The 25,418-nt window shown below is 41.9% G+C and overlaps 1 protein-coding gene across 3 annotated transcripts in view; it reads right to left on the bottom strand.

Annotated features, from left to right (window-relative positions):
- Positions 1 to 1,471: 1,471 nt before the first annotated feature.
- GJC1 (gap junction protein gamma 1) overlaps positions 1,472 to 25,418 on the bottom strand; it is a 46,627-nt gene continuing 22,680 nt past the window's right edge. For all 3 annotated transcript variants that reach the window (XM_025440180.3, XM_025440178.3, XM_025440179.3), the window contains exons 2-3: positions 4,428 to 4,503; positions 1,472 to 3,092 (exon numbers count right to left, since the gene is read on the bottom strand). In XM_025440180.3, coding sequence (XP_025295965.1) covers positions 1,882 to 3,072 — 1,191 coding nt within the window. In that variant the 5' untranslated portion in view covers positions 3,073 to 3,092; positions 4,428 to 4,503 and the 3' untranslated portion in view covers positions 1,472 to 1,881. The remainder of the gene's footprint in view (positions 3,093 to 4,427; positions 4,504 to 25,418) is intronic.

The following is a 25,418-nucleotide window of genomic DNA, read 5'->3' as shown; positions in this document are numbered from 1 at the left end:
TAAATAAAATAAAATCTTGTTTTCTAAGAAGAATCAGTTGAATTTCCTTATAAAGCATGTGGTATGAAGGACACTCTGCACGTCTACTAATCCTCCAGGACACAACACGTGTCTCATTCTCTGAAATTTCCCCTTTGGTCTTACCTGAGTTTACTTCCCACTTAAGATGTTTAGAGATTCTAAGGAGCTTCTCTAGGCTAAAATTTATAAATTTAAGAAAAAAAAGCAAAGCAAAATAAGGTTTAATGCATGGTTAGAAAATAAGCTTAAATTTTCTATTGAGTAGAACAAAGAAAGAAAGAAATGAAAAAGAAATACCCAAAGGTGCTGCAGGATTCTCCTAAATAATAAAGAATTGACATTCTAAAATTAAGACATAAAAAAAATAATACTTTTAGAATTTCAAAGTCAGAGGTGGCTTGTCTTCTCTTAGAAAAGAGTGAGACACTCAAACAAAAATGCTTTCTGGGAAAAAAAGGCCCCTTCCTATAAATCTTTATCAAGCTCTTACTCAGATGCTCATAAACTCTGAGATAAATGATGTGAACATGATGTGAGAGCAAAGCTCTCCAACATAAAATAGGACCAAAAACATCAATAAAATACTGCAAATTATGGGTGTTATGTGAACACTAATGCTAGCCATTAACAAAAATATATGCCTATAGGGAATAAATACTGAAATTCTCTTTAGGTCTATTTACAGGTAGAATCCTCGTTCTGACTGGTTTCCACACAAAAATCTACATAGGCAGAAGTACAGAAATGATAAAAGCTTCACAGTAAATTACAAAAATTAGGAATTCGGACTTAGGCTTTCTGTCATATGCAGTGCAAGTAGCTTTGAGTATTCTTAGCCTATAAGGGAATTTTTTTTATCTCTAATATTAACATATAAAGAAAATATCACTGGTTTCTTAAGAAACCCGGGAGGCAAGTTTCTGGATAGAGATTTAAGGCAAATCAAGTAGGGCCACAACTAAACAGTGTAGTGGGGTTCATTTTCCAGGAGTGGCTTTGCTTTGCAATAGAGAAATGTTAGTCACAACTCTGGTCAGGGTCTCTGCACTGCTATCAGACTGGGGATATCTTTGTGTATCAGCCTTTATAAAGAACTTAGATTATATACACACCAACAAGGCATATATGGGTAACACTTGATAATTAAAGGAATCTTGCAGTGAATCATTTCTATCCTTTGCAAACACAAACAGATTTTTAAAGACTGGATTCAAGTCTGGGTTCATGAATGAGAGTCAAAGATTGCTTAAGTAAAGGAGAAAAGATCTCAACCTCCTCCTACTGTGGATTTTCTTTCCAAGACTGAAAATTGATGCTTCCTCCTCTGGCTCCTTACATATCTGAAATCTTCTCTGCAACACAAGAGGCACTTTTATTAGGTGTGGCATCTATTAAAACTTTAAACCCAGGGTAGAATTTGCTGAACAAAAGTAATAACACTAGCCTGATAGGCATTACCTTAAGGATTTTTTTCCTTTAATATAAAAGTATAACTACAGTGGTCCAATATACAAATACAAAAAAAATTCTCATACTAAAAAAGTACCATAATACTGTACATACAAAAACTTTTCAACAAGAATGATTTAAATATATCTGTTCTTTTCCAGATCTGGAAGACACAAATGTAGAGTTCCATAACGGTATTATTGCTGGAATATGTGCCCAGGAACACTGTGTTTTCTCCTTTTCTTCCCCCTTGTCCCAGCCCCGCTTTCAGAGTCCCCTGAGCTTGGATCATGAGCCAACAGCATCTCTGAAGATAACCAGAGCCAAATGTTTACTCAATGGAAGTCATTATTCAGTGAGCCGCTGCTTACCATAAACTATGAAAAGCACAAGTTTTAAGCCCAGCCAAGACTAAATCCAGACGGAGGTCTTCCCATCTCCTGATTTGCTACTAGCACTGCTCTTGTTGGACCCAGCTTTGGACCCCACTTTGGCTTTTTTTTCCCGGGGTCCGTGGGGGTTGTTTTGGTGACTGTAGGCCTGGATTGCTAGATCCAAGCGTTCCTGAGCCATTTTAATCTCCCGCTGCAGAGTCTCCAGGTCAGCGGGGAGGTTCTCCTCGTGGCTGCCATACTGTTGTTCCTGGGCGATGTTGGCCTTGTTTTGCTTGTAGGCAATCTTAGCATTGGACAGTTCGGTGTACTGGATCTGATCTGGTTTGACGGCAATGTTATAGCCAGGGGGAGCAGATGGTGTATTCCAAGTGAAAGGATAATTATAAGCACCCGGATCTTCCAGTTCCCTCCTTTTACTGTTTAGTGAGTCTCGAATTGTCCCAAACCCTAAATGAAGCATTTCCCAAATGTTAAGCAACAGGCAAAGGCCTGTAACACCATACATTATTAGAAGGAAGATGGTCTTTTCAGTAGGTCTAGAAATAAAGCAGTCTATTTTATGAGGGCAAGGAAGTCTGCTGCACACATAAAATGGGTGGACTTGGAAGCCATACAGAAAATACTGCCCTATCAGAAAACCCACCTCAAATACGGTCCTTGCAAGCAACTGCAGCACGTAGATTTTCATAAGCCCATCCTCCCGAATCCGCCGTCGGCCATCATGCTTGGGTTTAGGTTGGTTCTGCTCCTTATTTTCTTTTTCACTTTCCAATTCCATTTCTGGATACATCATGGGATCCTCTTCATGGTCCTCTTCTGTTTCTTCAAGAGCCCGGTGCTGTTTCCAACGCATTGCATACGGTTTGCTCCGAGCTGCCTTCTTGTCTGCTTCTCCATGCTCCATTTTGGCAATCTTATGAATGGCATAGCCCAGGTACATCACTGAGGGGGTTGCCACCAGGATGATCTGGAATACCCAGAAGCGCACGTGGGAGAGGGGTGCAAAAGCATCATAGCAGACATTTTCACAGCCTGGCTGCTCTGTGTTACATACAAATTTGCTTTGCTCATCGTAATAGATGGACTCCCCTCCTACAGCTGTAAGGACAATCCGAAAGACAATCAATACAGTGAGCCAGATCTTCCCCACAAATGTGGAATGGTTGTGGATCTCCTCTAGCAGGCGAGTCAGGAAGCTCCAACTCATGGTGACCGAATTGGTTTGCCCTGATAAAAATGGGAAAATGCCAAAGGAAAATCTGAATAACTTAACTTTTTGATGATACCTCTAGGAACTACTCTTCTGAATACCTGAAATCTAACTTCAAGGCTCATGTTAGAATGACAAAAGAAAGAGCATCTCAGTCTCTCCTATGTCAGGTAGGACACTTTACCTCAGTCTATGGAGCACTTGTTTGGGCCTGCAGCATCCTAGGATGTCTGGTCAGCTTTCATGTCTTCCCTGGTCCCAAAGGTAAAATTGTAGCTATCATCTGAGATGTATTTCTCAGACCCAGCATACTGGATTCTTTATGTATACTATTATTTCATAAGACTTCTTTGTGAGATACAGATAAAAAAAAAAACAGAACAGAGTATAGTAAGGCTTATTCTGTCCACTCATGGTGACTAGCACTGAGAACACAATGGGGACACATGGGCCGTGGGCAGACTCCAGTGTGAAGAGACGCTGTATTAGGAAATTTAAATTTTGGACTCGGTGACAAAGTATTAAAAAGAATTAAGATGATACAGCTACAAATAACTGGCAATGATCAAAGAAAAAAAAAAAGAAAGGAAATAGACACTCCCTAGCTGGGCTGCACAGCATAGGAGATTCTAGGATCCTGTGTATTGCTGTACTTTATGGCAGATATTAAAAATGTTTCCAAACTAAACTGTGAGGACGTTAAATCCAATCAATAGGCAAATCCATTTAAAACAGCATTTTGAAGGATTCAGATTCTCAGAATCTGAGATTCTTAGATCTATGCCCAGAATCCTGCTAAAAATCATTTAAATGAGGTGATATATATATATAAAATCCCTGGGATCCCTGGGTGGCGCAGCGGTTTGGCGCCTGCCTTTGGCCCAGGGCGTGATCCTGGAGACCCGGGATCGAATCCCATGTCGGGCTCCCGGTGCATGGAGCCCGCTTCTCCCTCTGCCTGTGTCTCTGCCTCTCTCTCTCTCTCTCTCTCTCTCTCTCTGTGTGTGTGTGTGTAACTATCATAAAAAAAAAAAAAAATAAAATAAAATAAAATCCCTAATGTAGGGATCCCTGGGTGGCGCAGCAATTTAGCGCCTGCCTTTGGCCCAGGGCGCGATCCTGGAGACCCAGGATCGAATCCCACGTCAGGCTCCCGGTGCATGGAGCCTGCTTCTCCCTCTGCCTATGTTTCTGCCTCTCTCTCTCTCTCTCTGTGTGACTATCATAAAAAAAAAAAAAAAAAAAAAAATTCCCTATTGTAATCCCTGACCCAAAGCACACTTCTCTCTCCCAGTTTACTTTTGCAGATTATCGGTGATTATCGGAATGACCCAAGTTTAAATATTCTTTACCTGTTATCCAGAACTTCTGGTATCCAGAATTTTCTTAGAGGAACGATGTTTTGCTTACAACTTTTCCAGATTTCCTCTGGAAGGAAAAAAGACAAGAGAAGGTCACAAGCTTCCTCCCACAGAAAATAATGAATCATTAAAATGCCATTATCAGGAACAGAGTTTTCTATGGAGCATAGGAATCAATGAGGATGAGGCAGGCAGAAACAGGCTTGAATGTGAATACCACTATTTATTTCTCCCAACACATGCGGTAGAGAAACTATGTTTAACAGTAACCCAAAGATAATCTTAAGTCATTGCAGTCTAAGGAAATATGACAGGAAGATGAGTCATTTGTGCAAATCTGAAGCAGATCAACTCTGGCACCTATAGGAAAAAGCCAAAGCAGGAAAGTCTCAACAAATTTAAACCGGGTCACGAAAGGCCTTGCGAAAATCTTCACCCTGGATGCTCTATTCCTGTTCTATTCCCTGGAGCAGCTAAAACCTCTCACTGGGATTTGAACAGCCAACTAGGAGCAAGCTGTTTAGTTAAAACACCCAACAGCTGGCTCTCAGTCACTGGGACACCCGAATCCACACAAGGTGATTTATAGATTGACACAGACCGCTCACAGAAAGAAAACACCTGCATCTGCGTTGTGATTTAAAAAAAAAAAAAAAAAAAAAAAAAAAAAAAAAGGCAGCCCGGGTGGCTCAGCAGTTTAGCGCCACCTTCAGCCCAGGGCCTGATCCTGGAGACCCAGGATCGAGTCCCACATCAGGCTTCCTGCATGGAGCCTGCTTCTCCCTCTGCCTGTGTCTCTGTCTCTGTCTCTCTCTCTCTCTGTGTCTCTCATGAATAAATAAATAAAATCTTAAAATAAAAAAAATCCAGGGGCGCATGGCTGGCCCAGTTGGTGGAGTGTGCAACTAATGATCTTGGGGGCAGTGGGTTTAAGGCCCACACTAGGTGTGGAGATTACTCAAAATCTTTTTAAATATCCAGGATAAATTATTGCTTATTATCAAGTTCTGCCAACTCTGAATAGCATAAAGTGCCAATTTCATTCATCTGCTATCATTTTTAAAAAAGATTTTTATTTACTTGAGAGAGAGAGACAGAGACCGCAACAGAGACAGTGAGAGAGAGCACAGCAGGAGAGAGGAAGAAGGCTTCCTGCTGTGCAGGGAGTCCAATGTGGGGGGCTTGATCCCAGGACCCTGGGATCATGATCTGAGCCAAAGGCAGACACTTAACCAACACCACCAACCAGAAGCCCCTGCTATCATTTAATTTCATAAATAAAGGTCAGGGAAAGAATAAGAAAAGATAGAAGTCCTGGCACTCACATAACATGCAAGTATCAAGATTATGTACAGAATCTGACCACACAAGCATCTCACCACAGGACTTCAAATACATTTCCACTCCTAATGTCTAAATGAGCTCAGTATTTCTCCCACTGAATACACAGATTATAAAACCACTAAGGAGTAATATCCAATCTTTAAATAAGGTGACATAAGTTTCCAACATGGAACTTCTGTAATGATTCATATCCCCAAGTTCAGACTCAGATTGTTCCATACTTAACTGACCACGCCACCCAAATGAGTATCTTTTTATTAATTGTTGCTATGAAAGAATTTCTCAACAGTTCAGAATCTCATATAATAATCTAATGTCTTTGGGGGGAGGATGAATGGTGATATGTCCTTCAAAGCTTATGTAAATTATAAAGCGCAACTTAGACACAGAAGTAGGCACTGTACACTGGTTAAGATGTAGGCTAGGCCTAGAAAAATGCTAAACCCTTAGAACCTGGTTTCCCACGGGCATTCATAAATACCATAGCACCCCATATCTGTACCTTGAGTATGAATGATGTTGCATTTAGTAACTTAATTCCAGCATGTCATAAAACAGGTAACTGGAATTTTCTTTCTAAAGTAACCATGGGCTTCCTAAAATGAATGGCAACATCACTTTTATCTACTGGGGAGTCAACAGATTTTTCTTTGCTACTCTTTGCAAATCCCTTTCCTTTCCTTGCAAGCATTAAGAGAATGGCTTATATACCAGACTACACTATTCCAAGGGTGTGGAAGGGCGAGAAAGGGAAGGAGGCAGGGAGGGAGGGAGAGAAAATAGAACAAGTGAAAGGGTGGGTTCCAGAACTGACATTTCTAAACAGAACCTGTCATTGCCAAGTGTGGTCTCATTGTTCTTGCTCCACTACAGTTCCCTCTCTTCCTGACTTCTCTGTTTCAGCAAACAGACATAGATAAGGAATGGGGAGGGAGAGTGTGCAATTAATCTGTGAATGTCTCTCATGAAAAAATAAGAATAATTTCCATTATCTCCATCTATGAAGGAGAAAGTGACAGTGGAGCCTGTGACAAGTGGTGGTGAGAGGTGGGGGGGTGATAGATACCTAAATGTTTTTTGCTAACTAAGAAAGCCCCAATTGATATGTATTTTTTGTACTTAATATCTTTTTGACAAAATAATACTCTTTATGCTCTGGCTGAATTTATCTACAGACAAATTCTAGGAAGTGGTATTACTAGGCCACAGGAAATGAAAATCTGCATGGCTCTTGCTTTGTACTATCATCCAACTTTCTTTCTTTCTTTTCTTTTTTTTTAAGTAGGCTCCATGCCCAGCATGAAGCCGATGCAGGGCTTGAACTCATGATGACCCTGACTGAGATCAAAAGTTGGACCCCTGACCCTTAACCAAAGGAGCCACCCTTGTCATCCAACTTTCTAAAAAGGTCCTAGCTATTTATAATGCCTAGCAAAGAACAATTATAATTTCACCTCAACCTCATCAGCACTGACCTTTATGCTACTTCACTAGGATGCAAATCACATATCAAAATTGTATCAATTTGTATGTTTTAAGATTTTATTTTAAAGTAATCTCTGGGGCAGCCCCGGTGGCGCAGCGGTTTAGCGCTGCCTGTAGCCCAGGATGTAATCCTGGAGACCCGGGATCAAGTCCCACATCGGGCTCTTTGCATGGAGCCTGCTTCTCCCTCTGCCTGTGTCTCTGCCTCTCTCTCTCTCTCTCTCTCTCTGTCTCTCATGAGTAAATAGTCTTAAAAAAAAAAAAAAAAAAAAACTTAAAAATCTCTGCACCTAACATGGGGCTTGAACTCACAACCCCAAATCAAGAGTTGCATGCTCTACCAACTGAGCTAACCAGACGCCTCTCAATTTGTATGTTTTTAATATACCAAGACATGCTTCCCGCATATTCCACCCCCTTCATGGACTATTTCTAGCCCTTTGGCCATTTATTTGCAGAGTGTATTCTTAATATAGTACAGACATTAACCAGTTGGCTTTTTTTTTTTAAGATTTTATTTATTTGAGAGAAAGAGAGCACGCAAGACTCTCAAGGGCAGAGAAAGAGAGAGAAGTAGGCTCCCCACCGAGCAGGGAACCTGATGCTGCTCCATCTCAGAACCCTGGGATCAGATCTCAGAACTCTGGGATCATGACCTGAGCCGAAGGCAGATAGATGCTTAATGGACTGAGCCACCCAGGCACCCCCCATTTGACCTATAATATAAAACACTTTTTTTTTTATTTTTTATTTTTTTATTTATTTATGACAGTTACAGAGAGAGAGAGAGGCAGAGACACAGGCAGAGGGAGAAGCAGGCTCCATGCACCGGGAGCCCGATGTGGGACTCGATCCCGGGTCTCCAGGATCGCGCCCTGGGCCAAAGGCAGGCGCCAAACCGCTGCGCCACCCAGGGATCCCAATATAAACACTTTTTAAAAAAGATTTATTTATTTATTCATGAGAGAGGGGGGCGGGGCAGAGACCCAGGCAGAGGGAGAAGCAGGCTCCATGCCGGGAGCCCGACGCGGGACTCGATCCCGGGACTCCAGGATTGCGCCCTGGGCCAAAGGCAGGCGCTAAACCACTGAGCCACCACCCAGGGATCCCCTAATATAAACACTTTTAGTTTACTGTCTTCCTTCAAATTTCCTTATTTTTATATAGTCACATGGGTCAACTTCTTGAATAAATTAAAAGGTGGAAGAGTTATTCAGTTATTCCTTCTAGCATGACTTTTTAAGTAAATAATACTGCAATTCATGGTAGCCCATAATTCAAAAGGACTCACATACACACACACACACACACACACACACACACACACAAAACACACTAAAGAAAATTATGTTTGCTTATATAACATTTATTGGACAGAAATCAAATGTGCTATTTTTAGTCCATTTTCCAAATAATGAAAGTTACAAATCTACCTTGTCTTGTACTAGAAAATAGAATTTTCAAAATTAGTTGGCATAAACATGGTAATAAATTACATAATTCCCTCCTAAATTCTTTGTATTTGAAGTTTTCCACAGTTATATCTTAACAGGATCAAGTCAAAGTTTACCACGTTTTTCTTTTCTTTTTTTTTTTTTAAATTTTTTATTTATTTATGATAGTCACAGAGAGAGAGAGACAGAGGCAGAGACACAGGCAGAGGGAGAAGCAGGCTCCATGCACCGGGAGCCCGACATGGGATTCAATCCCGGGTCTCCAGGATCGTGCCCTGGGCCAAAGGAAGGCGCCAAACTGCTGCGCCACCCAGGGATCCCTTTCTTTTCTTTTTTTAAAAAATATTTTATTTATTGGGGATGCCTGTGTGGCTCAGCGGGAGCCTGACGTGGGACTCCAGGATCACGCCCTGGGCCGAAGGTGGCGCTAAACCTCGAAGCCACCCAGGCTGCCCTTACCACATTTTTCTGTGAAAAAAGAACTCATAGGATTTTTGAAGATTAAAGACAAAGCATATTATTTGGATTATCCCAGGATGTAGATTATACAACTAGATCCTTTCTAAAAATGAAGAAATGAGGGATGCCTGTGTGGCTCAGCGGTTAAAGTGTCTGCCTTCGGCTTGGGGCATGATCCTGGAGTCCCAAGATTAAGTCCCACATCGGGCTCCCTGCATGGAGCCTACTTCTCCCTCTGCCTGTGTCTCTGCCTCTCATGAATAAATAAAATCTTAAAAAAAAAAAAAAAATAGAAATGAGATCCACAAAACATACAAAATTTGCCCAAGATCATACAGTTATTAAAGTGAAGCCAGAATCTGAAGTCAGTCAGTCTTGCTCCAGAATGGCTCTTAACCACTAGTAAAGAATTACATTACAGATGGAACTATGTATAGATTCCATGTGGACACAGAAAGGTTGGGGGGAACCTAATCCCAACCTTTGGCATCAGAATTAAACTAAATAATAAAATAAATTTACAAAGATCAAAAGGAGAAATTTCAGAAAACAAAGTCAAAACAAAAACAATACCAGAAAGAATGTAAAGGTTTCTTAGCATTTGGGGGAGGGGGGATAAAACTAGAAAAGTGGTATCTCTAACAGAAATGGTTTAATTTTTTACTTGGGCATTGAGAATAGGGACTAGAGAAGTTGGTAAACTCAGTTCAGGAGATGCTAGTCGGAGATGTGAAAGGGGAGCTACTAGGATGGTATATACAGAGCTAAGAGCTGTGCTTGATCTCAAGGCAAGCACTGTTATTATTCCTAGTGCTGTTACAACTTTTGGGCTTGTCACTGTATCTGAACTAGAAGCTCTTAGAGGCTACACCTCTTTCACCTCTGCTTCCCTAACATCTAGCCCAATAACCAGCACACATTAAGTGCTAAATAAATGTCTGACAAATGAATAAATGCATTCCTATGGGACCCGCTTTGTACTTATTACAACCTATTCTATATTTTTCACCTATATTCCCACTGCATCAGCCTGTTCATAAAAAGAGTAAGTAGCCTTGGGGTGCCTGGGTGGTTCAGCTGGTTGGGTGTCTGACTCTTGATTTCACCTCAGGTCATGATCCCAGAGTCATGAGATCGAGCCCCATGTCAGGCTCCATGGTTAGTGGGGGAGCCTAGGTTCTCTCCCCCCTCACCTTGCTCATGGGTGTGTGTGCACTCTCTAAAATAAATAATTTTTTTTAAGAAAAAAAAAAAAAAAAACAACCCAGCAGCCTCATGAGGCAATGAATCTTGGTTCACAGGACAGTTTAAGCAGAAAATGGACTGTTGTATGGAGTCAGGTGTTAGGCAAACCACTGAGCTAGAAATTAAGAATTTTCACTTCAAAGTTTTTGTTTTGGTTCAACACCTTTCAGAAAACCAGTTGTTTACTTTTCCCGAGTTGTCTCCCTTTCCTGTTTCCCACCATTTTCTCTTCAAAATCTCTACCTTAAATTCCCAAATCCCAGCCCAATTCCAAATTTTCAGATGCTCTTACATTCCTCTTCACTGAGGAAATAAGTGCCAACAGATGGAAATGCTCTCAACTTTCTTCTCTTCCTATTTAAAAAACAGACAACTCTCGGCCTTAGCGCCATCTTCTTGGAAACCTCTGTGCCATGAGAGCCAAGTGGAGGAAGAAGCGAATGCACAGGCTGAAGCGTAAAAGAAGAAAGATGAGGCAGAGGTCCAAGTAAACCGCTAGCATGTGCATGCATGGAGCCACGGGAGCAGAAATAAGGAAAACCAGAGGCCAGAGATGCTGGTACCAATTGCTGGACTGCATGCCTACTTTCTAGAGCTTGATTCAGGGGATCTAGAACATCCATCACCATCTGATTACAACGACCACCTCTGAGAGACCAGACTTGATCACACCAAAACCATCCCTCCTTGGTCCTTTGCTCTGGACCTGTGACTTTCAGGACTAAGTCTGTTTCCATTTGTGGCTGAATGTAACACGTGTACAATAATTCATCTCTTCTGCTGTCTTAGCTGAAGAAAAAAGAAACAGACAAAATATATGAAACAATAGCTATCAGACATCAGACAACAGGCAGCACAAGACAGGGATCCCTGTGAGAAGGGACATGAACAGGTGAGACTTCTGACAGTTCTAGCTTACTGCCTCGAGATTTTCCAGACTACAGAGCAGGGAGGATGGAACCCAGAGGACCTGGCCGACTCACTGAATTGAGGAGACAGAGTACCCAATTTGGTGAGGCCAGTGTAGCTAGAATTCCCAGGGCAGAGTACTGGAGAGGACGAAGCTGCAGAGAGAGCAAGCTCTGGACATCAGCATGGGACTCAACTCTGTCCAGTCAGTTGAGTACTGGCCAGTGAGGAAAATACCCAAAGAAGGGATGCAAACTAGAAGAAAACATGTAGAATAACCCCCAAGTATCACATAGGGCAGGAATAATTTTTGTTCCTACTAGCCAGAGGGGAAAGACATCCTCACACATGGGACATCATAGAGAGTACTCAGAAAGGTAATGCCTCAGAAGTGGGGCATAATTAGTTCTAGACTAAACTCTAAAGTTCCCCTCAACAGGGGTGCCTGGCTGGCTCAGTCAGAGGAGCATGCAACTCTTGATCTGAGGGGTCATGAGTTCAAGTCCCATGTTGGATTAAATAGAAATAACTTAAAAAATTAAGTTCCCCTTAATGAAGTTTATTTTCTTAAGATTTTATTTATTTATTCATGAGAGACACACACACACAGAGAGAGAGAGAGAGAGAGAGAGAGAGAGGCAGATACACAGGCAGAGGGAGAAGCAGGCTCCACGCAGGGAACCCAATGTGGGACTCGGTCCTGGGACTGCAGGATCATTCCCTGGGCTGAAGGCAGATGCTTAACCGCTGAGCCACCCAGGCATCCCCCCTTAACGAAGTTTAAAAGCAAGCCCTGAAGACTCAAATTGTTTTCAGAAGTTAAAGGAGTCCAGCAAAAATCTCAAAAATATTTAAAGGAATCAAAATATCAAAACCCAATACCTAACAATTCATAATGTTTGGCATCCAATAAAAAATTACCAGGCATACAGAAAAATATGATACATTTAGAACTAGGAGACAGGGATCCCTGGGTGGCGCAGCGGTTTGGCGCCTGCCTTTGGCCCAGGGCGCGATCCTGGAGACCCGGGATCGAATCCCACATCAGGCTCCCGGTGCATGGAGCCTGCTTCTCCCTCTGCCTGTTGTGTCTCTGCCTCTCTCTCTCTCTGTATGACTATCATAAATAAATAAAAAAAAAGTTTAGAACTAGGAGACAAAGACATTTAAGCTGCTATTATAAAGGGAGACGTGGAAGGGAGACATGGAAGATGTAGACTCAAATTGAACTTTTAGAGATGAAAGTTACACCTAAGATGAGATAATGTGTAGATTTTTAAAAACTTGAAGGCAGAGCAACAGAAACTATCCAGAATAAAACAAGGGAGTGGGGAACAGAAAATAAATAAGAGTATCAGGAAGCTGTGAAACGACTAAGCGCTCTAATACATCTAATTATAATGCCAGTGAAAAAAAGGGGTGGGTGGGTGGAGAAAAAGTGCAGAAATAATGGCCAAAATTCTACATCTTTGGTGAAAACTATAAATCTACAGAACAAAAAAATTCAATAAATCCCAAGCATAAGAAAAAAAGACATTTTATAAAGTGCAAAGATAAGAATGACAGATTTCTCATTAGAAACAATGCAAGCGGGATCCCTGGGTGGCGCAGCGGTTTAGCGCCTGCCTTTGGCCCAGGGCGTCGTCCTGGAGACCCAGGATCGAGTCCCACGTCGGGCTCCCAGTGCATGGAGCCTGCTTCTCCCTCTGCCTCTCTCTCTCTCTCTGTCTCTCTCTCTGTGTGACTATCATAAATAAATAAAAATTAAAAAAAAAAAAAAACAATGCAAGCTGGAGGTGCATTGGTTGGTTAAGCATCCAACTCTTAGTTTCTGCTTAGGTCGTGACCTTGGAGTCATGGGATCAAGCCCTGTTGTCAGGCTCCACACTCAGCATGGACTCTGCTCGAGATTATTTCCTCCCTTCCTCTCCCCAACCCTACTCATGTACTCTCTCTCTAAATAAATAAAATCTTAGAAAAAAAGAAAAACAATTCAAGCTAGAAAATGTATAACAATGCATTTCAAATACTGAAAGACAAAAACAATTCTATTCCTAGCAAAACGATCTTTCAAAAATAAAGATGAACTTCCCTGCTGGGGTGGTGTCAGAGGTCTAGTGGAGAGTCAACTTTTACTACTCTTCAGGTGTAATATGGCCACTTCCTCATAGTATCAATTGAGGTCACATGAGGAACAGTAATGAGGCATCCTTGCCCCTCCCAGCCACCCACCAGTGGAAGTCTAAATTCCCACAGTCACCCTGCAGTAACAATCATCGTCCCTTAGGGTGAAGAGACCCAAGTGGAGAAAACTGGACTTCCAATCTTGGTTGTCAGTAAGGAAGGAGCACCCCCTTTCTCCTCTGGAGAAAGTAATGTCAGAGACATGCTAATATAGAAGACTTAAGAAGATCTAAAATCTCTTTAACAACCAAAATGTCCAAATTTCAATCAAAAGTCACATGTTATACCAAGAACCAGGAAAATCTTAACTTGAATAGATAACAATACCATGATGACAGAGATGCTAAAATTACATGACAAGGATTTTAACAGCCTTCATAAAAATGCTTTAATGGGTAATTATGAAACACACCTGAAACAAACAAATAGAAATCTCAGAAAGACAAGATAAAAAGTAAAGCCAAATGAGGGGGCATGGGAATACTGTGGCTCCTACTGGTGATTCTGCAGGGCCAATGTCCAAGCTTCGTGGTCATGGCAGCAGATGCTCACTGACTGACAGCAGAGGACAGGAACCAAGCTATACTTGATCTTAAAGCAGCAGGATGGTCAGAATTAAATGAGACAGATGTCATCTACAAAGAGTTCTCCTTCAAAAATTCTAATCAGACAGCATTTGGCTTTATGTCCTGAGTTGCCCTGCAAGCAGAAAAGATGAAACATCACCCAGAATGGGTCAATGTATACAAGGTGCAGATTACCCCGACTTTGCATGACTGACCAAGAGACTGTGAAACTAGCCAAGTTTACTGAAAAGGCAATTGATTCTTTTCGATTTCTTACAAAATGCATGTCAAACCCTATGCACACTTTAGCTGTCACGGATGTTGAAGGATGTTGATGGCAGTTTACATGAACAAACTAAGTTGTAAATGTAGCTCACTTTTTTTTTTTTTCCTAAGATTTATTTATTCATTCATTCAGAGAGAGCAAAGAGAGAGGCAGAGACACAGGCGGAGGGAGAAGCAGGCTCCATGCAGGAAGCCCGATGTGGGACTCGATCCTGGGTCCCCAGGATCACACCCCAGGCTGCAGGCGGCACTCAATCGCTGTGCCACTGAGCCCTGTAGCTCACCTTTTGACTGATCTTTTGTACAATCAGTACTTAATTTAAAAAAATGATTTAAACTTGAAAAAGAAAAAAGTAAGGGCATCTGGGTGGCTCAGTCAGTTAAGTGTCTGCCTTTGGCTCAGGTCATGATCCCAGGGTTCTGGGATCAAGTCCCACATTGGGCTCCCTGCTCAGCGGAGAACCTGGTCTGTCCTCACTCTCTGTTGTTCCGCCTGCTTGTGCTCTGTCAAATAAATGAAAGAAAAGAAAGAAAAGAAAAGAAAAGAAAAGAAAAGAAAAGAAAAGAAAAGAAAAGAAAAGAAAAGAAAAAAGAAAAGAAAAGAGAAAAGAGAAAAGAACCAAATAGAATTTATAGAATTAAGAAATATAATCACCAAAAAAAAAATTCAGTGGATGAGCTTGGCAGTGGAAGGGACAGTGAAAACAATCAGTGAACCTGAAGACAGAAGAATATATATTATCCAATTTGAATAAAAGAAAACAGATTGGGGGTGGGAGGGGTGTGGGGCACACAGGGCAGGGAGAAGCAGCTTCAGGGATCTTATAAGAATCTTAACAAAAGATCTACAATCCTCTCATCAGAGATACAGATGGAGAACTGAAAGAAGATGAGGCTAAAAGAGTATCCAGGGTAGCCCGGGTGGCTCAGCGGTTTAGCGCCGCCTTCAGCCCAGGGCGTGATCCTGGAGTCCCAGGATTGAGTCCCACGTCAGGCTCCCTGCACAGAGCCTGCTTCTCCCTCTGCCTGTGTCTCTCCCTCTCTCTGTCTCCTATGTTTGAGTATTCAGGGAAATAATGGCTGAAAATTCCCCATATTTGGCAAAATACAAAACTACAGATTCAAGGAGAGATCCAACCCCAAACAGGATAAACCTAAAGAAATTCATGTCGATAGGATCCCTGGGTGGCGCAGCGGTTTAGCCCCTGCCTTTGGCCCAGGGCGCGATCCTGGAGACCCGGGATCGAATCCCACGTCGGGCTCCCGGTGCATGGAGCCTGCTTCTCCCTCTGCCTGTGTCTCTGCCTCTCTCTCTCTCTCTTTCTCTCTGTGACTATCATAAATAAATAAAAATTAAAAAAAAAAAAAAAGAAATTCATGTCGAGGGATGCCTGGGTGGCTCAGTGGTTGAGTGTCTGCCTTTGACTCAGGGCATGATCCAGAATTCTGGGATTGAGTCCCGCATCGGGCTTCCCACAGGGAGCCTGCTTCTCGCTTCTCCCTCTGCCTATGTCTATGCCTCTCTGTGTCTCTCATGAATAAACAAATAAAATCTTAAAAAAAAAAAAAAAAAGGACTAAAAAAAAAAATCACAGAGGCTAGAAAGTAGTAGTGCATTTTCCAAGGGCTTTAGCAGAACAACTGTCAATCAGAATTCTATATTCAATCAAAATATCCTTCAGGAATTACGGCGAAATCAAGATAATTTCAAGTGAAAGGAAAGAAAAAGAATTTAAGGAATCTTGGAACATCAGAAAAGAAAAAGTAAAAATACGGTAAATACAACAGACTTTCCTTTTCCCGGAGTTTTCTAAATTGATTACTGCAGCAAAACTTCTAACACTATCTGAGGTGGTTCTCAACATATGTTGAGGAAATATTTAAATATCTACATTATAAAAGCGGGGATTGGGATGCCTGGGTGGCTCAGCGGTTAAGCGTCTGCCTTTGGCTCAGGGTGTGATCCCGGAGTCCAGGGATCAAGTCCCACATTGGGCTCCCTGCATGGACCCTGCTTCTCCCTCTGCCTGTCTCTCTGCCTCTCTCTTTCTGTCTCTCTCATGAATAAATAAATAAAATCTTTAAAAAGGGGTGGTGGTGGTGGTGGTAAGGGAGGTAAGGTTTCTCTGCTTCTCAAAAAAAATTTCTTTTAGAGATTTTATTTATTCATGAGAGACAGACAAAATAGAGAGAGAGAGAGAGAGAGAGAGAGAGAGACAAGACAGAAGGAGAAGCAGGTTCCCTGCGGGGAGCCCGATGTGGGACTGGATCCCAGGCCCTGGGATCATGCCCTGAACCCAAGGCAGATGCTCAACTGCTGAGCCACCCAGGCATCCCATTTTCTTAGGAACAATAGCCAATAAGCCATTAATTCATAAATTATTACTTCATGATGCTCTCAAATACATCATCATACACATCTGAATTTGAATATCTAAAATATCATAAGAATTGAAAAACTACCTAAACAGCTATTAATTGATGATGAGTGGTGAATAAACTATTGGTAACATCTACATTATGAACAGTATACATACCAGTAAGCCTTTATACTACCAATCTACCAAAACTTCTTGCCAAAGATACTTCTATAGTGCCAAATTCAATAGTCCATTCTCTTATTCAACCTTTTAAGCCATATTTGATACAGCTGATCACTCCTTCCTCTCCGAAATACTTTCTTTTTCCCCCCTGGCTTCTCTGATACCTAGTCCTCTGGCTATTATTTTTCAGGTTACATTTCAGTCTCACTTCTCCTTTTTCGAACTTCTAAATACATATCCTGATCTTTATCCTCTCTTATTACCCTACCCTTCCTCAGTGTTCTTTGCAGCTTCCTCAAACCAGAATTCAAGCTATGTCCCATTTGCTTCAACAGCTCTCTTCAACTTTATTTTTTTTAAAGATTTATTTTTTACTTATTTATGATAGACACACACACACACACACAGAGAGAGAGAGAGAGAGAGAGAGAGGCAGAGACACAGGCAGAGAGAGAAGCAAGCTCCAGGCTGGGAGCCCGACGCGGAACTCGATCCCGGGACTCCAAGATTGCGCCCTGGGCCAAAGGCAGGTGCGAAACCGCTGAGCCACCCAGGGATCCCCTCTCTTCAACTTTATTATTATTTTATTTATTTATTTATTTATTTTTTCTCTCTTCAACTTTAGACCTGAAATTCTACATCTTCTCTTAGATGTCTAATAGGCACCAATTTAACATACCCCAAACCAATCTTCCCATTCTCTGAAGACCTACCTACTCCATCTTCAGTTAGCCAAATCTAAGTAAATGGCTCCAGCATTCATGTTCCTCTAGTCAAAAACCTTTAAGTCAGCCTCACTCTTTTTCTCATCTCAAGCCAAATCATCAGCAAATCCTATTAGTTCTATCTTCAAAATAAATCCACAGTTCAATCACTTCTTACCACCTCCATTACTACCACTCTGATCCACCTTCATTCCTAAACAAGACTACTGTAAAAACAAAAGTCTTCTACCTGGTCTCCTAGCTTTTTTTTTTTTCTTTTTTAAAGATTATGTATTTATTCATAGAGACAGAGAGAGAGAGACAGAGGCAGAGGCAGAGGGAGAAGCAGGCACCATGCAGAGAGCCTGATGTGGGACTCGACCCAGGGTCTCCAGGATCACACCCTAGGCTGCAGGCGGCACTAAACCACTGTGCCACTGGGGCTGCCCTGGTCTCCTAGCTTATGCTCTTACCCCTTTCAAATCTATTCTCTTAAAGCTTTTATTTATTTTTATTTTTTATTTTATTTTCTCTTAAAGCTTTTAAAAAGTTAAGTCATATCATGTCCCTTTTCTGCTCAAACTCTTTTGGAATAAACCCAAAAATCTTTACCAGTCTACAAAATCCCCTATCATACATCCACAGTTTGCTTCTTGTCTCATAAACCTTCCATTCTCCCTCTTGCTCATTCTGACTCAGGACCAGCATCCTATCCTCACTGCTCCTCAGACTGCACCAAATACACCATGCGTTTCTCAAGACTTCTCCTGCACTTGCTATTTTCACTGCTTTGAACACTGTTTTCATAGCTACTGGCAGAATTGTCTCATTCAAGTCTGCTCAAAAGTCATCTCCTTAATGAAACATCACTTGAAGCACCTAGTTGGCTCAGTCAGTTGAGCATGCCACTCATGATCTTGGGGTTGTGTGTTCAATCCTCATGTTGGGCATACAGATTACTTTTAAAAAAAGTGAAAAGAAAGAAAAGAAAAGAAAAGAAAAGAAAAGAAAAGAAAAGAAAAGAAAAGAAAAGAAAAGAAAAGAAAAACATCCCCCAGACTAGTCTCATTACTCAGCTTTAATTTTCTTTATAAGCACTTAAACTTACATAATACATGTAATTTTTAGTTTATAATTTAGCTATTTATAGAACATAAGCTCCTGAGGGCAGATTTTTGTTCTTTATTTCTAGGATCAAAACCCCACGGCCTGACAAAGGGTGGTAGGCTGTCAATAAATATCTATTGAATAAATAAATTCAGGCATTTAGAAAAATAATGTTCATGGTTTACTATTTGAAAATGTAGAGTACAAAACAGAGTTATCCCAAATTTGAGAAAACATATAAAATATATGCATTAAAAAATCTTAGAAGAGGGGTGCCTGGGTGGCTTAGTCAGTTGAGTGAGCAGCTTGTGCATTTGACTCAGATCATGATCTCATAGGTCATGGGATAGAGCCCTGTGTCAGGCTCCATGCTCACCAGGGAGTTTGCTTGAGATTCTCTCTGTCCCTCTTCCTCTGCCCCCTCCCTCCCCAAAATAACACATACATATATAACTTTTTTAAAAATCCTAGAAGAAAACAAAAAATTAAAATATCTGAAAGGCTATCAACAACACCCATTCTACTTTCTTTTTTAGCCTGTTTCCTGGAACATTACCACTAGAATTCTCTAAAATGGTTACTCCTTTGCCAAAAAGCCACTAATGGAGGTGGCTCCTCAAACCAGGGGCCAAAGATGGACTTTTAAAGATTTATTTATTGGACGCCTGGGTGGCTCAGCAGTTAAGTGTCTGCCTTCAGCTCAAGCGTGATCCTGGAGTCCCAGGATAGAGTCCCACATTGGGCTCCCTGCATGGAGCCTGCTTCTCCCTCTGCCTTTCTGTCTCTCATGAATGAATACATAAAATCTTAAAAACAAAAAAAGTTATTTATTTGGAGGGGGGGAGGAGAGGGAGAGAGAAACTCAAGCAGACTCTGTGTTGAGCTGGGAGGGGGGAGGTCGATCTCACAACCCTGAAATCAGGATCTGAGCTGAAACCAAGAGCTGAACACTTAACTGACTATGCCACCCATATGTCCCAAGATGGACTTTTAAATTAATGGTGTTTGGGCAACAGGAACCACCTGGAAAAAAGATAAAAAGGAAGAATTCACACCTCCCATTAGATATCTAGATAAATCACAAATGGGTAAAAAGTATTGGACTAAAACAGCTGATATCTGGATAACCTTCAAAGCAGGAAGCAAAAGATAAAAAAAAAAAAAAAAAAGATCAATTTGAGTATGGGGGAACCTGGGTGGTTCAGTGTTTGAGCATATGCCTTAGGCTCAAGGCGTGATTCCCAGGGTCCTGAGGTCACGACCCGCATCAGGCTCCCTGCAGGGAGTTTGTGTCTCCCTCTGTCTATGTCTCTGCCTTTCTCTCTGTGTCTCTCATGAATTAATAAATAAAATCTGGGGGAATCCCTGGGTGGCTCAGCGGTTTAGCGCCTGCCTCAGCCCAGGGCATGATCCCTAACCTATAAAAGAGTTAGGAAAGAGGCACCTGGCTGGCTTAGTTAATAGAGCATGCAGTTGTTTGTTTGTTTGTTTGTTTTAAAGATTTTATTTATTTATTCATGAGATATATATAGAGAGAAGCAGAGACACAGGCAGAGGGAGAAGCAGGCTCCATGCAGGGAGCCTGATGTGAGACTCGATCTTGGGTCTCCAGGATCACGTCCTGGGCTGAAGGAGGCGCTAAACCGCTGAGCCACCCAGGCTGCCCAAGCATGCAGTTTTTTTTTTTTTTTTTTTAAAGATTTTATTTATTTATTAATGAGAGACATAGAAAGAGAGGCAGAGGGAGGAGAAGCAGGTTCCATGCAAGGAGCCTGATGTGGGACTCGATCCCAGGAATCCAGGATCACGCCCTGAGCCAAAGGCAGATTCTCAACCACTGAGCCACCCAGGCATCCCCAAGCATGAAGTTCTTGATCTCAGAGTTGTGAATTCGAGCCTCATAGAGATTGCTTAGAAATAAAATCTTTTGGGGATCCCTGGGTGGCTCAGCGGTTTAGCGCCTGCCTTTGGTCCAGGGCACGATCCTGGAGTCCCGGGATCGAGTCCCACGTCAGGCTCCCGGCGTGGAGCCTGCTTCTCCCTCCTCCTATGTCTCTGCCTCTCTCTCTCTCTCTGTCTATGATAAACAAATAAATAAATCTTAAAAAAAAAAGAAATAAAATCTTTTAAAATAATCTTTATTATTAAAGAAATAATTTAATAGGCTCCCCTGCAGGAAGCCTATAAAGACCTAATTCCCCTGCTATATAGAGTTCCAAAAATAAAAACAAAAGAAAAAAATAAGAACACCCGAAACCTACAAAACCAAAACCTACCCAATATCCAACAGAAAATGGGCAAGGAATACAGACATTTCATGACAAAAGCCCCTATAGGTTCCCCTTAAAAAAAAATGTACAACATAGATAGGTGAACTTTGAAAAAATAATGCAAAAAAAAAGAAAAGAAAAAAAGAAAAAATAATGCTAAGTGAGGTCAAACACAAAAAAGCCATATATTATATGATTCCATTTATATGAAATGTCTGGAACAGGCAAATCCAGAGACAGAAAGATTAGTGATTGTCTGGGGCTTTGAGAAATAGAATGTGCCTATTAATGGATACAGGGTATCTTTTTGGGATGATGAAAATTTGACAGTGTGATAGCTACACAACCCTCTGAATACTAAAAACCATTGAATTGTACACTTTAAAAGGATGAAATTTTAAGGCACGTGAATTATATCTCAAAAATAAAACAAACTTCTTTGAGATACAATTCTTCTATTGTGTTGGCAAAAATCCAAAAGTTGTGGGATGCCTGGGTGGCTCAGTGGTTGAGTGTCTGCCTTCCACTAGGGCGTGATCCAGGGGTCTGGTGATCGAGTCCTGCATCGGGCTCCCTGCAAGGAGCCTGCTTTTCCCTCTGCCTGTGTCTCTGTCTCTCTGTGTGTCTCTCATGAATAAATAAATACAATCTTAAAAAAAAAATCCAAAAGTTGAGGAGGCCATGAAGAAACATGTTTTCATACATCGTTGTTGGGAGTGGTACAACCTCTCGTGGAAATTTGGCAGTATCTAACAACATCATAAATGCATCTATCCTTTGACAGGTAATCTGACTTTTGGGAAGAATCATATGGGATCCTGGGTGGCGCAGCGGTTTAGCGCCTGCCTTTGGCCCAGGGCGCGATCCTGGAGACCCGGGATCAAATCCCACATCGGGCTCCCGGTGCATGGAGCCTGCTTCTCCCTCTGCCTGTGTCTCTGCCTCTCTCTCTCTCTCTGTGTATGTGTGACTATCATAAATAAATTTTAAAAAATAAAAAAAAAAGAATATTATAACATTTTTTTAAAGATTTTATTTATTTACTTGGTGGGGGGAAGGGAGGGAGGTAAGAAGGGAGGAGGGAGAGAGGAATAGAGAGTGAGAGAGAAAGCACATGCACAAGCAGGGGGAGGAGAATCAGAGTCCCAGCTGAGCAGGGAGCCTGATGTGGGGCTCCATCCCAGGACTCTTGGAATCATGACTGGGCCAAAGGTAGACACTTAACTGACTGAGACATCCAGGTGCCCCTAGAGCATGGTTTCTCTAAAGGACTCAAATATCCACTGTCTAGGGAATAGTTAAATTCACTATGGTCTATCTATACAAATAATGAGAAATGCTATCCCTGCATAGAAAGACACCAAGATATTTAATCAGTGAAAAAGGGTAGGTATATTAAGTGTATACAGGTTTGTCTTTCATGTAAGGAGGAAAAAAAACTGCAATCTGTGTTTTTTATTTTATTTCTATTTATTTATTTATTTATTCATGAGAGACACACAGAGAGAGGCAGAGACATAGGCAGAGGGAGAAGCAGGTTACCCTGTGGGGAGCCTGATATGGGACTTGATCCCAGGACCCTGGGATCACGACCTGAGCCAAAGGCAGATGCTCAATCACTGAGCCACCCAGGCATCCCTGCTTTTATTTCTATAAAGAAACACAGGGGTACAACAGGCTGGCTCAGCTGGAAGAGCATAGGGTTCCTGATCTCTTGAGTTTGAGCCCCACATTGGGTGTAGATTAAATAATTGAATAAGCAAACTTAAAAAAAAAAAGCCACAAGAACACACAAAAAACTAGCAGACCAACACTTCTGATTATATATCTTTTCTTTTAAAAAATATTTGAGACAGACAGAATGTGAGCAGGGGCAGGGGGAGAGAGAATCTCGGACTCCCAACTGAGTGCAGAGCCCAATGTGGGGCTTGCTTGAGATCATGACATGAACCAAAACCAAGAATCAGTTGCTCAACTGACTGAGTCACCCAGATGCCCCTATGTATCTTTTCATAAGGTCTTGTTTTTTTGAACAAAATAAATATATTGGCTTTTAAAGGAAAACACCTCTAAAGGCATTCCAAGCCCTATAGAATAAAGTCTGCTTGAGATTTTTAAAAAACCCTTTAATAAACTTTTAACATTAAATTTTTCTTCAAAATCTCAAATGTTCTTTATAAAGTATTCATCTTAAAGATTTTATTTATTTGACAGAGTGCACGCGCTCAAGCAGGGAGAGATGTATAGGGATAGGGTGAAGCAGACTCCCTGCTGAGCAAGGAGTCCAATGTGGGACTCCATCCAGGACCCTGGGATCATAACCCAAGCTGAAAGCAGACGCTTAACCGACAGAGCTACCCAAGCACCCTAATAAAGTGTTCATCTTAATTTGTTTTACTTCAAAGGAAAAATTCATTATTTACATTAATTTACATTATGCATTTTCATATGATTTGTTGTTTCCTTTATTAAAATTATTTTTTTATTTTTTTAAAATTTTTTAAAAATTTTTATTTATTTATGATAGTCACACACAGAGAGAGAGAGAGGCAGAGACACAGGCAGAGGGAGACGCAGGCTCCATGTACCGGGAGCCCGACGTGGGATTCGATCCCGGGTCTCCAGGATCGCGCCCTGGGCCAAAGGCAGGCGCTAAACCGCTGCGCCATCCAGGGTTCCCGATTTTTATTTTTTAAAAAATATTTTATTATTCATGAGAGAGAGAGAGAGAGAGAGAGGCAGAGACACAGGCAGAGGGAGAAGCAGGCTCCATGCAGGGAGCCTGATGTAGGACTCAATCCTGGGACTCCAGGATCACGCCCCAGCCCAAAGGCAGGCGCCAAACCACTGAGCCACCCAGGGATCCCCTAAAAGAGTTTATTTATTCATAAGAGACACAGAGAGAGGCAGAGACATAGGCAGAGAGAGAAGCAGGCTCCCTGCAGGGAGCCGGACAGGGGACTCGATCCCCGAACCCTGGGATCACACCCTGAGCCAAAGGCAGACACTCAACTGCTAAGTCACCGAGGCATCCCTCTTGTTTCCTTTATTTTTTTAACAACTTTATTTTTTTTTATTTTTATTTATTTATGATAGGCACACAGTGAGAGAGAGAGGCAGAGACACAGGCAGAGGGAGAAGCAGGCTCCATGCACCGGGAGCCCGACGTGGGACTCGATACTGGGTCTCCAGGATCGCGCCCTGGGCCAAAGGCAGGCGCCAAACCACTGTGCCACCCAGGGATCCCTGTTGTTTCCTTTATTAAACCCACTTCTTCTGGGGCACCTGGGTGGCTCTGTTTTTTGGCTAAGAGTCTGACTCATGATTTTGGCTCAGGTCATGATTTCACAGTTGTGAGACTGAGCCCTGTGTTGGGTGCTGCCCTTAGCACCCGGCGTGCTTGAAGATTCCCTCTGCCCCTTCCTCCCCCTCCCCCAAAGGAGCTCTCTCTAAAATAAGTAAACAATATCTTAAAACAACAAAAACAATACTACTTCCCTGGACACCCTCATGTCTGCTCCTCCCTCACTTCATTTATGTTTCTCTTCAGAGGCCACCTCCTGTTGTGACACCTTCTCGGACTACCTACCTATAACATCCCTCCATCACTTTCTATACTTTCACCCTGCCTTTCTCCTTCAGAACACTTATTAATACTACCTAACATATTTTTTATTTGTTAATTTGTTGATCATAAGGACTTTTTTCTTGTATCTCAGGCATTTACAACAATGAACATCTCAGCAGGTGATCAATAACTACTAATTTTAAGACTTAATAAATTTGAATCTTTGCTCATTGATTTTCCTCTACTTTATTTTTAAGTAATCTCCTCAAGAGACATTTGGACTCAAAGTTACAACCCTGAAATTAAGAGTTGCATGTTCCATTGACTAAGCCTGTCAGGCACGCTCCTCCTCCACTTTAAATTGTCCTTCCACAGGGGCGCCCAGGCGGCTCAGTGGCTGAGCTTCTGCCTTCCACTCAGGTCGTGATCCCGGGGTCCCAGGATCGAGTCCTGCATCAGGCTCCCTGCATGGAGCCTACTTCTCCCTCTGCCTGTGTCTCTCAAGAATAAATAAAATCTTAAAAAAAACACAGAAAGAAAAAAAAAATTGTCCTTCCACAATTTCCTACCTGAAAAAAATTTCATTCCTTAAGAGCTAGGTCAAGGGTCACTTCAAGTTTCCTTTTTTTTTTTAAAAAAAGGACTTTATTTGTTTATTTATTCATGAGACAGAGAGAGACAGAGGCAGGGACACAGATAGAGGGAGAAGCAGGCTCCACGCAGGAAGCCCGATGCAGGACTTGATACCAGGACCTCAGGATCATACCCTGGGCTGAAGGCAGGTGCTAAACTGCTGAGCCACCCAGGGATCCCCACTTCAAGTTTCCTTGACTTCCTCAATCAATATGCTCCCCAGAAA

This window comes from Canis lupus, chromosome 9, assembly GCF_003254725.2.
Source record: "Canis lupus dingo isolate Sandy chromosome 9, ASM325472v2, whole genome shotgun sequence".
Lineage (NCBI taxonomy): Eukaryota > Metazoa > Chordata > Mammalia > Carnivora > Canidae > Canis > Canis lupus.
This window is presented reverse-complemented; position numbering and strand designations above follow the sequence as displayed.